Source organism: Pteropus medius, unplaced genomic scaffold, assembly GCF_902729225.1.
Source record: "Pteropus medius unplaced genomic scaffold, Ma_sr-lr_union100, whole genome shotgun sequence".
In the NCBI taxonomy this organism is placed as follows: Eukaryota; Metazoa; Chordata; class Mammalia; order Chiroptera; family Pteropodidae; genus Pteropus; species Pteropus medius.
The window spans coordinates 3,119,538-3,135,049 of NW_024354498.1; the positions used below are offsets into that span (position 1 = coordinate 3,119,538).

General features: G+C 33.9%; 1 protein-coding gene and 1 non-coding gene across 6 annotated transcripts in view; one reads left to right on the top strand and one right to left on the bottom strand.

The window, feature by feature from the left end:
- The window catches only part of RPS6KA3 (ribosomal protein S6 kinase A3), a 98,472-nt gene that overhangs the window by 4,926 nt on the left and 78,034 nt on the right, over nucleotides 1–15,512 (top strand). Inside the window, exon 1 of one of the 5 annotated variants that reach the window (XM_039852298.1) lies at nucleotides 897–937. The exons of the other annotated variants lie outside the window; for them this stretch is intronic. Within the exon in view, the coding sequence (XP_039708232.1) occupies nucleotides 912–937 (26 nt within the window). The 5' untranslated portion in view covers nucleotides 897–911. Of the gene's footprint in view, nucleotides 1–896; nucleotides 938–15,512 lie in introns of those variants that run through there. 5 annotated transcript variants of the gene reach the window in all.
- LOC120594366 (5S ribosomal RNA) lies at nucleotides 12,191–12,309 on the bottom strand. Its single transcript, XR_005650554.1, has one exon. It is a non-coding gene; the product is annotated as a 5S ribosomal RNA (ribosomal RNA).

Genomic DNA, 15,512 nt, shown 5'->3' on the forward strand with positions numbered 1-15,512 from the left:
CATCTCATTTCTCAATTCACATAATAGGGAAAAAAAAAAGCAGCTGCATTTTAATACTTGGCATTAGATGTCCCCCCATCAGAGTTGACAGTTTCCTATATCAGTAATCTGGAACATTATCAGATCTCAGATATTGCACTTTATCAATTTAATACCAAGTAGCATAAAAGCAAAGATAAAACACCTGTAAATCTTAACCGTTAAGTAAAATGTGTCGAGTTAACAAAACAGATATACCATATATATACATTTTATAAAACAGATTCAGGGTAAAATATATCCATATAGAACATAACTATTTAATACATTTGGTTTATTTTAAGGAAATATATTAGTTAATAGCAATTAAGTATTTCAGTTTATTTATCTCCTTAAAATTTGGAAGGCACTTTGTGGGTTAATTTGGATGTATGGCAAAGTGTTAACATGAGCTTTGAAGCCCTAATGACCTGGGTTTGAGTCCTGGCTCTGCCACTTAATAACTTTGTAACCTTATGCAAATTATTTAATGTCTCTATGCTACAACATCCTAATCTGTAAAATAGGGATGGAAATAATATCTACTTCATGGTGATGTGAGAATTAAATGAAATGATAATATATGTAAAGCACTTGATTCAGTACATGGTTTAAGTGTTTAATAAATAATAGTTATAATGAATCATCTCTCTAACAGAACTGTCTGAGGAAGTTCTTTGTTTTTCCTCTGGGGTAATTTTTTCAGAATCAAGCAGAACAATTAAAAGTGATTCGTTTGATTGATCTGTTTAAAAAGAGCCATTATAATATCTGAATATAATTACAAGGGTAAGGTGAACAGAAATCTCTTCAATCTTGTCCTTTTTTGTATTATTCCCCTCTTCATTATTGTCTTTAAAGGGGGAAAACAGATAAAGAACATTTTGAAGAATATGTGTGGAAGAAGGAAGAAAGGAAAGTACGTTCACATTTCAACATTGCTCAAATTGGAAGGCATCTCCCAGTCCATGGCATGTCCTTGTTTAATTAGCAGTGGGGTTTTCCCTGAGCAATATATAAGATAAATAGTGTATCTTATACATGATGGTTGCCATGTAATCAATTGAATATGGTGTATTCTGTATGTCAACTTCTTGAAGGAAGGGTGTCCCTGAAGAAATGGATAAAGTCAACATATAATGTCAGTGGGTAGAGTTTTAACTTTCTAAAGCATATCAAAACAAAATGTGTATGCCTTTTTATATTTTAGGATCAATTAGTTCTGTTAATTTCATTTATAGGGACAAATTAATGTGGCACACCTCCCTCTCCATTACTCCAAACACATTTGTTTTGGTTTTTTTAATATGCCATAAGTAACTGGGTTTTCCTGTCTAGAAATATAATCATTTGGATTTGGTCCATTATGTGGTATTGACACTTAAGGAACTTTAAATAGTACTTACAGTATTTTAACTGAGAAGTCTCTGGACGTGTTACAGGTGTATCTGTGCTCCAGCAACCGTCTTTCCTCTCCAAAAAAACCCAAAAGAACATGGCATGATCAAATAAATTTGTGAATTGTGGAGTTAAACAAGATTTGACTAATGTCTTTACTGTATAACTTCTCAGAACTTTTAAGATGATGTTTCACATGATAAATCTGCAAAAAGAATATAGCCCACCACATTTGAGACTTGATGTCAGAACCCCTTTTTTCTGAACCATCTATTGAAGTCTCAAAGGACACAAATGTTTTGCAGGACACAATTTTGGAAAGCTGGTAGCTACAGTAATATGATCGGTATTGCCTGGAAATTGCTGTTATGTTTAATTGACTATATCAAAGCTTTTTCTTTAACTGTCAAGAGTTTTTGTTTCATTTTAAATTGAAATATTTTTAAATTAAGTTGTACAAGTTTCCATCTTAATAGTGGACTAAAATTTTAAATATAATTTAAATCAAAGTTTAAACTCTTTATTCAGTATTCTGAAGAAAATGGTCATACTTTACCTTAATATCAAGCTAATTGTCCCTACTAAATAGCCCATACGACTCTGTAACTTCTAATATTCATAGTTTTTAAACAGTCTCTTGTAGCAGTTGCTACTTTATGGTGCTGTCAATCTGTTTACTTCTCCCCTTTCTCCTTTTTTAATTAATTGCTTCTAATTTTCAGTTACTAGAAAACAGATAGCTAAGGTTAATGATATTATGATGCAGCCATTTTTAACTTTGGAATGTTGTTACTTAATCTTTAAAAAAATTTACACTTACAGCTTGCCAAACAATGTAAAATAGCGTCCTCACCCTTTTTCTTATCTCTGCCCATCATATACACATACCTCTGAAGTCAGGGGTATTTAATGGGCATATTACCTACTAATAAACAGTGATTTTATGCCTCAACATACTATAACAAAATAGTTCAGTTACTGGCATTACCTACTGTGCATATTTACCTTCCTCTCCTGAAGGTGTCAGCTAGAAAAGAAAGTGAATGAACTTAAAGAACAGGCAGCTACAAGATTAAAAGCTAGCCTACTGCCCCACCTGGAGTCAGGTCTTCACATTGTCTTTTAGGTTTGTGTGTGTGTGTGTATGTGTGGTTTTTTTTCCCCCATGAAATAGAGCTAATTTCCTGAATATTAGATATCCTACACTTACGTGTAAATCTAAAAGTGCTTTTATATTTCCTTTCATTCTTAACCTCTGTTGGTATAAATAGAATTACAGCAATAGTATAACTTAAATCAGATTTCCCCATCTTAACTAATATATCCATGGTTTCTTACATACCTTAAAAACTAATTATGTTTTATCCACCATGTAAATTGATTTTTACAATCCTACATATGATTATGATCTCATCTTCAAATATGACCTGGTCATCTAGATTTCTGTGAGCTTGGCCTCTAATCCTTTGGTCCACAAAGCTTGTTATAGGTAACTTGGTTCAGTCATTTGATATGTGTTAGAAGCAGATGTCAAATGATAGCCTGAAGCAAAAGATCATTTTGACCTTAATAGATTGAAGTATATCTCAAGTGCAGTGTTTTGGGAGAAAACTTTAGAAATCTTGTAGAACCTATACCAAAACCTTAGTTACCAGAATGTTCTTTCAGCTCTTCACATTTAGGAACAGAGGTGTCTACCTGAAAACAATATAAAATAATAGGAAAGTTTTGCTTAAAAAAAAAAAGAAAAAAGAAACTAGATCGGCATCATTCAGTAGCCACATGTGACTTGATAGCCACATGTGGCTATCAAGTGCTTGAAATGTGGCTAGTGTGGCTAAGGAGCTGAATTTTAAATTTAATTTTAATTTTAATTAAGTTTAGTCACCTGTGGCTATTGCCTACCTCATCGAACAGCGCAGTTCTAGATTATAGGATTAATACAAATTGAACCCTTTTTTCTACACCAGTGTTTTTCAGTTCTACCCTCTATTATTTGTATATTGAAATTAGGCTAAAGCTTTTTCTCAACAAAAAATATATTTAACATACTTTTTCAAATTACATTTAATCAGCTTTGTTTTGTCTCTCTCCTACTCTGAAGATTTTATTAAGCTCTTCTAGGTGGTACATGCCCTGCAAATCACCATTCTGCACTTTGTACAACTTTACTGGTTTTACAGTGACATTTCTCTTTAAATTTGGGGAAATTTAGCTATCAAAAGATGTTGCACTGTTCACTATACTGTGCTATATTTACACTGGAAAGAGAATTGATACATCTTGGAAACATTTACTGAATGCCCCCTCTGCCTAGACACTTTTGTATATCAGTTTGAATGAGGTAGACATAATTAGGTAGACATAATTATCCTCAACTTACAGATGAGGAAACTGAAGACTAAAGAGGTTAAGTAACTTGCTCATGGTTACACAGCTAGTAAGTGAAGGAGGCAGGGATTCAGACCCAAGTCTCACAGATTATAAATTCCATGACTTTCTACTACACTGCCCTGCTTAAGTTGAGGTGAGTGATTCAATCTATATGAAATCTCCAATGGGGAGAAAGGTTCCAGGTGGTTTGTATGAGTAGATGTTTTACGGGAATATATAAGTAGAATTAGAAAAATGATATTATTCTCCAAATACATTGTGGGTTAAATAGGCTTTTGTGAGCTGACCTGAGAAACACCAATTTTGATATTGTATGAGAAAATGTTTTGAGATTTCTGAACAACTGTCTTACAAATGAACATTTGAAACAAAAACTGTAGCATTTAGAAAAGGGGGGCTGCCTAGGTGTTACCTAACAACTCTTCATACAGAAACACCTAGGTGTATGCTGAATAACTGTGCTTTGTTTTTTAATTGCAGCTTCATCAATCATTACCTTTTTATATTTGCATCATTTCAGAAACATCTATTTGACACTCCCTCAGAGTGCCAGAATACAGGATCTGGTTCAGCCTGGAAAAGTTGGCAATTATCTTGCTACAATATAAGAAAAGGAAATTTAAAGAGAAGTTAACCACCATCATTGGTGGTTTTTTCCCCGCTTTGGATTTTTAAACTATTAGGACAAATAGCCCTAATTTTTTTTTAAAATTGAGATGTGATTTACATACACAGAATTCATCCTTGTAAAGCATACAAATCAGTGGGTTTTATTCACAAAGTTGTGCAATCATCACCATTATCTTATTCCAGAATATTTTCACCCCAGAAATAAATCCCATGCACATTAGCAGTAACTCCCCATTCTCTCCTTCCTCCAGCCCCTGGCGACTAATAATCTGCTTTCTGTCTTTATAGATTTGCCTGTTCTGGACATTTCATATTAATGGAATCATAATGTGTGTCTTTTGTGTCTGACATTCATTTAACATAATGTTTTCAAGGTTCATCCATGTTATAATATGTTTCAGTGCTTCATTCGTTTTTATGGCTGAGTAATATTCCATTGTATGCATATGTCACATTTTCTTTATCCATTCATCAATTGATGGACATTTGGACTGTTTCCACTTTTTGGCTATTAGAGTAATACTGCCGTGAACATTCATATACAAGTTTTTACGTGAACATACGTTTTCAGTTCTTGTTGGTATGTACCTAGGAGTGGAATTGCAGTGTCATCTGGTAAGTTTATATTTAACATTTCGAAGAACTGCCAAATAGTTTTCCAACTTGCTTGTACCATTTTACATTCCTACCAGCAGTGTATGAGGGTTCCAGTTTCTCTGCATCCTCACCAACACTTGTTACTTTCTTTTTCATGATAGCATACTGTGTCTGAAGTGGTATCTCATTGTGGTTTTGATTTGCATTTCCCTAGTGGCTAAGGATGTTAATGATATTTGCATGTTCTTATTGTCTACTTGTGTACATAATTAATTCTTGTGCTTATTTTGTTACTGATTTGGGGACTAAATGGAGTTTTGCTCTAATACAGATATAAAGAAGATCCTTATCTGTGTTAATGCTATGTACATAGTTCTCAGAAAACTTAGTTTCAATTTGTACTTTTAAAAGATTTTCTTCATTTTTAGATGTGATAAATACAAAGCTTATCCCAGAACAGTGGTTTTCTAACTGGATTAATAAAGCCCTGTGTCCTATGGAAGTACCATACTTTATCACCCGGGCCCCCCGGACCCCCTTTTTCCCAGCTAGGGCAGAGTTCCTAAAGGAACATAACAGGCAATTAAAGGTTAATTGTAGAAAGTTATAGAAAGAAAGCAAAGATTGAGGCAGTTATATTTTTCCTTATAGTCTCCTTGATCTTGTTACACTATTTTATAGTTCCTTTTTCAGTCATAGGCATTAACTGAAGATCAATCAAGATAAAAGGCCTAAAATACCTGAAATTAAATATGTCAACAGATAAATGAATTTTTTTCAAGAATTCATCTCAAATAAGGTGAGATATGTAGGTGTTTTATTTAAAGAAACAAAAAATTCACAACAAAACCCCTATTTGCCACCTCTTCTTCAAGTTCCTGCTGGCTATTGTTATAATTCAAGAAGAATAACTATCAGAATGGTTGTTGATAGCAGTAAGGGAGGTTACTTGAGAGAAATCTCACAGGCAAGTTTAACTTGGATTTGCCTTGGATTATTAAAAGGAAGAGCTCATTAATGAGTTTTAAAGGCATCTCCCTCCCTAACCTCTCGCTCTTCTCAGTGTATATAATGTAGTACTAGGTGATAATGAAATAGAATTATTTCCTGTGGAATATTGTAGTCTAAAAGTACTGAGGCGTTGACAGTTGAAAAACCATGAAGCAACTAGATTAGCTAGGAGCGATATAAACAGATGTAATTTGATCTTTAGAGGAAAATTGTGATTTATAATATAACAGTTTTCTTTCCATAGTGCATTTTTAACCATGATGTGGGAACATACACACTCATCCACCCTCACACTATACCTCAGCTGGTGGACAGCCTACTAAAAAAGATTAAATAGGATCCAGAGTATTTTAATCTCTAAAATGTCCATTATACAATTAAAGATAACTTATACTAAGAACCAGGAAAATCACATGAATGAGAAAATGGTCAATAGATACCAACACCAAGATACTTCAGCTGTTGAAATTATCAGATATGGATTCTAAAGCAGCTATCATAAAAATGCTTCAGTGAGCAATCGCAAACACATTTGAAATAAATGAAGTATTAGTCTCAGAAAAGAATAAAAGGTATAAAGCAGAAAATGGAAATTTTAGAACTGAAGAATAACTGAAATAAACTTTCTACATGGGATCAATGGAAGAATGGAGATGACAGGAAAGAATCAGTCAAAATGAAGATAGAGCAACAGAAATCACCCACTCTGAACAACAGAGAAAAAAAAATAAACTGAAAAAAATGAGAGTCTTGGTGGCCTTGGAGACATTAGCAAAAGATTTAAAGTTAATGTCATCAGAGTCTCAGAAAGCAGAGAAAAAATGTGGACCTGAACAAATAAAGCCTGAAATGTTCCCAATTGGGCAAAAGACACAAGCCTAAATGTTCAAGAAGCTGACTGAACCCCAAACAAGATAAACCCAAAGTAATTCATACCCAGACACATCAAAATCAAACCTTTGGAAATGGGAAGTTATTCAATAGGTATAGAGTTTCAGTTTTGCAAGATGAAAAGATTCTGGAGATTGGTTGCACAACAATGTGAATATACTTAATACATTGAACTATACATTAAAATGTCAAGATGGTAAATTTTATGTTATATGTATTTTACCACAAATAAAATAATTTTAAAATCAAACTAAAAGTAATGACAATCTTGAAAGCAGCTAGAGAGAAATGGACTATTACCTATAGGGGAACAATGATTCAAATGACAGCAGATCCCACATTAGAAACCATGGAAGCCAGAAAGAAATGGCACACTGTTTTTCGAACGCTGAAAGAAAAGAACTGTCAACCCAGAATTCAATACCCCGTGAAAATATCCTTTGGGAATGAAGGTGCAGTCAAAACAGTCTCAGATGAAGGAAAGCTAATAATTTGTCTATAGCAGACCCTGAAATGACTACAGGTAGTTCTTCAAGCAGAAAGGAAATAGTAAAAGAAGGATCTGAAATACAAGAATAAAGAGAGAATAACAACATGGATTCTACACAGTCTCTTCCAGAAAATAGAAGAGGAAAGACTTCACAACTCACTTTATGAAGCCAGTATTACCCTGATCTCAAAATCTAAAGTCAGTATAGAAAAGAAGACTACAGACCAGAATACCTCAAGAATATAGACAAAGAATCTTCAACAGAATTTTAAGATAAATCCAGCAACATATAAAAGAGCTATAACCAAGTGGGTTTTATTCCAAGGATATAAGACTGGGTCGATATTCAAAACTTACCCAATATAGTCCACCATGTTAAAAGTTGAAGAAAAGTCAAATATTAATGTAGAAAATGCATTAAACTAAGTTAAACATTCGTAATAAAAACTCAGAAACCTAAGAATAAAGGGGGACTTTCTCGGCTTGATAAAGGACATTTACAAAAAACCCATAACATCATACTTAATGGGAAAAGAGTGCTTTCTCCTTCGTATCAGGAGCAAGGCAAGAATGTCCTCTCTCACCACTGCTATTTGTCATAGTCCTGGAAGTTCTTACCAGCAGAATAGGCACACACACACAAAAAAAAAAAAAAAAAAAAGACATACAGATGTGAGAGAAAAATAAAACTTTCTATTTGCAAGTGACATGATAGTCTCCAATGAAAATCCCAAGGAATCTGCATAAAACTTGAACTAATAAGTAAGTTCAGCAAAGTTGTAAGATACAAAATCAGCATATAAGAATAAATTGAATTTCTGTATACTAGCAATGAATGTGTGGAAACAAATGAAAAACAGTACCATTTGTTAATTGCTCAAAAAAATATTTAAGTATAAATCTAATCAAACGTATAGAATTTGTATGCTGACAACTAAAAGATGTTGATGAAAAAAATCAAAGCCTAAGTAAATGGAGAGGTATACTACATTCATAGGTTGGAAGACTCAACATAGTAAAGATGTTGTCAGTTCTCCCCAAATTCTTTTATAGATTTAACACAAGTTTAGTTTAAAAGTTATATGGAAAGGTAAAGGAACTAAAATATCTAAAACAAGATAAAAATAATGTGGGAGGAATCACTCCGCCGATTTTAAGACATACTTTATAGCTTCAGTAATCAAAATTCTCTGGTGTTGGTGAAGGAATAAACAACATAGATCAATGCAACAGAATAGAGAACCCAGAAATAGTCCCATATTAGTATGGCCAACTGATTTTATCAAAGGCGCAAGAGCAATTCAGTGGAAGAGGGATAGTCTTTTTAACAATAGTGCTTGGAGCAATTACACATCCGTAGATAAGACAATGAATCTCAACCTAAACCTTTTGCCTTATACAAAAATGAATTTAAAATGGATTGTGGGAGTCAGGTGCTCCTTGCTGAGCAGCACCAAGACTCACACTGGTGGCAGCTGGCCTTGGTTTCTAGTGTGGTTTCTAGAGGCAACTATAAGCACAACATCTGTGGAATGCTGGCTGAATCTTAACAGGTGGCCCCAGAGGGGCACGAGCTGGGGTTAAACTTGGCCTGCAGCTGAGCCCCTCTCAGGACTGTGCCACTGGACACCTACTACACAAAGCTATGCTAGTAAGATCAGGAAACTTAGGAGCTTTGCTTAGTACATAGAAACAAACAGAGAAAGGCAGCCAAAATGGGAAGATAAAGAAGCAGAAACCATATGAGAGAATGGAACAGAGATCCAGGAATAATGGAGTCAAGCAATCTAACAGATGCAGAGTTCAAAACACTGGTTATAAAGATGTTTGGTGAACTTAAGGGAAGTGTAGATGAACTCAGTGAGAACTTTAACAAAGAGATAAAAAATGGAAATTATAAAAGGGAACCAGTCAGAAATGGAGAACACATTATCTGAGATGCAGAGTATATTAAATGGAATAAACAGAGTTGATGAAGAAGAGGATCAAATAACCAATATAGAGGATGGGGAAGCCAAGGACACTTAATCAGAATGGTATGAAAAGAGAAGCCAAGACTTTAATAATTTAAGGAGCCTATGAGACACAATTAAATGTAAAAATATCCGTGTCAGGGGTACCTGAAGGAAAACAAGATGTCGAAGAGCTACTTGAAGAAATAATGATGGAAAACTTCCCTAACCTGGGAAGGAAATAGATATATAACCCCAGGAAGCTCAGAGAGTCCCCAAAACCAGGAACCCAAAAAGGCCCACAGTAAGACACATCATAATTAAAATGCCAAAGGTTAAATACATAGAATCTTAAAAGCAGCAAGAGAAAAGCAGTTAGTTAACCTCCAAGGGAGCACCCATAAGACTGGCAGCTGATTTCTCAAAAGAAACTATGCAGTGCAGAAGGGCTTGGCACAAAATATTCAACGTGATGGAAACCCAGGATCTACAACCAAGAATACTTTATCCAGCAAAGCTGTCATTTAGAGTTGAAGGACAGATAAAGAGCTTCCCAGAAAAAAAATAAGCTAAAGGAATTTATCATCACCAAGCCAATATTACAGGAAATGTTGAAGGGACTTCTTTAAGGAGAAAAAACATGTATCAGAAACATAAAGAATGGTAATAACTACATTCCTATTAACAAGTACCTCAAATGGAAAAGAAGTGCTCCAACAAAAGATAGGGAAGCAGAATGGATAAGAAAACAAAACCCCTACATATGCTGCCTAGAAGAGAGTCCACTTCAGACTAAAAGACACACACAGACTAAAAGGAAGGGGATGGAAAAAGATATTGCCTTGATGGACCTACAGGGTATTGCGCTGAATGAAATGGGTCAGATAGAGAAAGGCAAATATGATTACATGTGCATGTGGAATCTAAAGAACAAAGTAAACAACAAAAAATTGAACTAAACTCATAGGTACAGAGAATATTTTGAGGGCTACTAGATGGAAGGGGAGTTGGGACGGTGGGGAAAAAAAGAGGAATTAAGAGGAACAAATGGATAGTTGCAGAATAGACATGGAGATGTAGAGTAGCATGTAGATGTAGAGTGAAGATGGTTAATGTAATATGTAAGGGAGAAGAGGAATACTACATTTAGTGGGGTGATCACTGCAAGTTATGTGGATCTCTGATCACTGTTATACAACTGAAACTGGTATGTTATTGTATGCCAACTATAATTGAAAAAAAATACTCATTGAATTGTAATGCAAATATGAGCAACTAATTGTCTATTTCAATAAAGCCGGAAAAAAAAATTTTTTTCTAAGAGGCAGGCAGACATTTCTAAGTAACCAGATTCTCTGACAATAGATTTTATAACTTTGAGGAAAAAATGAATTGTGGATTTAAATATAAAATGTAAAACTATAAGAGTTTTAGATTTTAGAAATAGGAGAAATTTTTCAGGACAGTGGGTTAAGTGATGAGTTCTTAGATCAGACACCAAAGCACAATCCATAAAAGGAAAAAAAATAAATTAGACTTCATCAAAATTCCAAACTTTTACTCTATGAAAAAGATCCTGTTAGAGGGATGAAAAGACAAGCTGCAGATTGAGTGAAAACATTTCCAAACCTGTATTTGATGCAAGACTTGTATCTGGAATATATTAAAAACTCACAAAACTTAACAGTAGCAAAGACAATCCAATTAGAAATTGGAAAAAAGAGATGAACAAACGTTTCACCAAAGAGGAGTTATGGATAGCAAATAAGCATATGAAAAGATGTCAGCATGCTTAATTGTCAGGAGAATGAAAAAACAATGAGATATCACTACATGACTATTAGAACAGTCGGAATAAAAAATAATGGAAATACCAAATGTTGGTGAGGATGTGAGAATACTGGATCTCCATACATTGCTGGTGGGAACGTGAAATGATATAGCCCTTCTGAAAAGTAGTTTGGTCATATATTTTTTTATTAAATTTGTTGGAGCAACATTGGTTAGTTACATAGTTTTCAAGTGTAGAGTTCAATAATACATTATCTGTACATTGCATTTTGTGTTCACCGCTCTATGTGGTGATGGAAGGATATTTGACTTTGGCCATTTCTTAAACTAAATATACACTTATTATACGACCCAGCAGTCGTATTCTTGGACATTTTTCGCAGAGAAATGAAAATGTATGTCCACACAGAGTCTGTCACCAATGTTCATAGCGTCTTTATTTATAATATCCAAAAGTTAGAAACAAAATATCCTTCAATAGATGAATGGTTAAACAAGCTGTGGTGCATCTATATCATTGATACACCCAGCAACTGAAAGGAATGAATTATTCATACACGCAGCAACTTGGATGAATCTCAAAGGAATATAGTGAGTGAAAAAAGGTTATATATTATATGACTGCATTTATATAACATTCTTGAAATGACAAAATTGTAAAAATGGAGACTACATTAGAGGTTGCTAAGGTTAGAAAGAGTGGAGGGGGGAGGTGGGTGTGGTTATAAGTGGAGCAACATACAGGATCCTGGTAGTGAAGAAATATTCATTGTCTTTACTGTGGTGGTAGATACAGGAACATATACATGTGATAAAATATGTTACGCACACACACACACACATGAGAATGTGTAAAACCAGTGGATCTGAATAAGGTTTGGGCATTGTACCAGTATACATTTGCTGGTTTGGACGAACTTATGTTAGCTGTAACCCCTGGGATAAGAATACATGGGACCTCTCTGTACCATTTTTGTAACTTTCTGTGAACCTATAAACATTTCTAATTTTTTTTTTAAGCCTACAGCACCTGATATTCCTAGGTGGTCTCCCATCCAAGTACTAACCAGGCCCAACCCTGCTTAGCTTCCAAGATCAGACGAGATCAGGCGTGTTCAGGGTGGCATGGCCGTAGTCATCATTTCTAATTTAAAAAATTAAGAAAAAAGTCAGAAAGCATTAGATAAAATTCAATATCTATTTTCAATTAAAAACAGTGAAATGGAAATAAAAGAGTGTGTCCCTAATATTAAAAAATATTTCAGACCAACAGCAAGCATCAAGCTTGAAGGGGACATATTATAGGTAATCTCATTAAAACTATGCCTGCCGTTTTCACCTCTATTTTACATTCTGGAAGAGTTTGCTAATGCAACTAGACAAAATCAAAGAGTATTTAAAAGAAGGATAAAAGATTACTATTCATAGGTGATATATATAATCATCTGCTTAGGTAATCTAAGGAAACCACTAAAAATGTTTGCTAAAACTAATAGTATAATAAGGTAGTATACAAAATCTATTAGGAAATCAATAAATAGCTTTCCTAGTTAGAAATGATAATGGAAAAATTTCATTCAAAATAGCAGTAAAAGTATGGAATGTCTGGAAATAAACATAATAAGCAAAGGGCAGGAACTAAATGAAACTCGGTTATATTAAATAATTTGAATAAATCAAGAGAAAAGCTATGGTTCTTTAAATTACTTTCATAGGATTTGAGAGGTTTTTTCCTTTTTATTTTTAAGAATTGAGAGTAACTTTTCCTTCTGTCTTGAATGAATGTTCCCAGATTTTTAGGTTTTTATTTCTTTAGGTTTCATTTTATAGCTTATCTGAACAATTAATACTAATAATTTTTAGTAAAGTGATCTTTTTAATAGTATATATGTTTAATACATATGCAGCTAGAATTAATCATGGAGCTGTAATTAGAAACTATATTTCTGATTACTTTTGCAGAAATGTCTTGCTGCCAGATTTTGTTTATACCTATGATAATTTTTAAATATATACATATTTTTTTTAATGAATGACTAGTTTAGATGTATTTTCCTAAGTAAATTCAACTCCAAACTTGTCCAAACACTTTGGGTTAAGATGCAGTTGAAGTATGGTGGTTACCAGAGGAGAAGGGGGTGGGGGTAGGATGAAGATGTTAAAGGGGGTCACATATGGTGATGGAAGAAGACTAGACTTTGGGTGGTGAGCACACAGTGCAATATACAGATGATGTATTTTAGAATTGTATACCTGAAACTTATGTTATTGACAATGTTACCCTCAATAAATTTAATTTTCAAAAAAGGTACAGTTGATACGACACAGGAATTTTGTTTGGATATTAAGCTCTGATTTATTGTGTATTTGATCAAGTCTCATTCTGTCTCATTTCACTTCCAAACTATTGTTTCTGTCTTCTTTTTGTTCATAAGGATATTTGTAAGACTGTATGAGTTTAATTATTTTAAGTGGTTATTAGTTAACAATTATGTTATTAATAATGTATATTGGGTTCAGTTCTGCAAACATTTCAATAACACTTGTTTTACCAGTGAGGAAACAGAGGTTTTGGTAGTTTTGCCACAGTCACATAGCTTGGGCTTTGAAGCCCAGCATGATGATGTATCTGTTTTAGATAGAAGGGCTTTATTAAGTCTCTGGAAACTGGAAGAAATCATTGGACTTGTTCCTGAGACTCTTAAATTAGCCAGCCCAAGTAATGCAGTAAACAGTTATCTAGTGCCCAGAGTTTTAGCCATAGAAATGGAAGCGGACCCATTAGGGTAAGGAACTCATCAGAATCCCCTCAAATATTTGTATTTATCATTTCTTGTGGCAAGTTGAGCAGGAGGAAAGAGAAGTTAACACTTACTGAACACTCAACATGGTTAGCATACTGAACTTTACCACAACCTTCGGTATAACTAGTATCCAAATCTTGTGGATTAGTAAACTGAGACTCAAGTTAAATAATACATCTATAGTAAAGGACAAAACCAGGTTTTGAAACTTGATATGTCAGGCTCCAAAGCCCATGATCTTTACACTGTGATTTCCCAAACTGTCTAATCACAGAAATCATCTAAAGTGACTGTTTAAAAAATGAAATACTGAGCCATGGGGCTTCTGGAACTTCTGATTTATTTTCAGTTTGGGGTAAGGCCAGGTAATGTATCATTAACAGGAACCTCAGGTTATTCTGATCATCAGGCAGTTTTGGGAAATACTACCAACTCCATGAGTACTGAGAGGTGGGATTTGAAGGTATTAGGAGAGCAGGAATAGGGCTGGGAGTAGAAAGAGGAGCTTAAAAAAAAAGCTGACACTTTATTAGTTATTAATACTAGCAAAATGAGAATAGTAAGATTGGATTGTGGAAATTATAAAATTGCTTTAGGTTTCTTAATCTGCACCAAAAAAACCCACAATGTTTTGTTTTATTTTTATTAGTACTTCTTTTTCAGGTGACAACATTTGTACAATCTGTTCTCTGGCATTATCTTTGCTTACGCTTGGGTACAAAGGCATCACTGAAGGATGAAGATAAAACTGTGTTTTTGATGCGGAAGAGAAAGAGGGACTTAGAAATAACATAAAAACAGCTTTAAATAAATACAGAATCAGTAATTTCCATGGGTGTAAAAACCCCACAAAATCTTAACTTTAATCCTTAAAGTCACAGGATTATAACATTTCCAAGCTGGAAGAGCTCTTAGATATCCACATGTTTTATGCATGAAGAAAACCACAACTCAGAGAGGCTTAAGGGCTTGCCCATAGTTAGTGGCAGATTTTCACATCCATCCTAGCTAAAGTTTCATTGAACTCATGGATTGCATATAAGTACCAGACAATAGTGACTTTTCCAAGGCCACAATGCTTTTAGAAATTAGTAGTAAATCATGTTTACCTTACATTTCCTACTTTGTTTATCTAATTTTATGGTTTTTTTTAAATTGTCTCGAGAATATAAATATATTTAAAGGAGTCTCTTTTAGAAGATCATGCAGTCTGAAATATTATAACTGATTAATGATATGTTAGAAAAATTAACTATTACCTTCTTTGAATAGTGTATTTAACAAATGGACACTTTCAGAACATGTTGTGTTAAGGAAGAACTCTAGTTTCTCCAGCATAGCTAAATGCCTATGCATGAATTCTAACAGTAATTATGACAGCATTTCAGCATAGTAGTATGAGCTTTGGATACAGACTTGGGTTAAATTATCTGCAAATTTACTAGCTCTGTGATCTTGGACAAGTTATTAACCCTCAACCTAATATTTTTTCTTCTCTACTATACATAATAACATACCTCATGGTTTATTAATGAT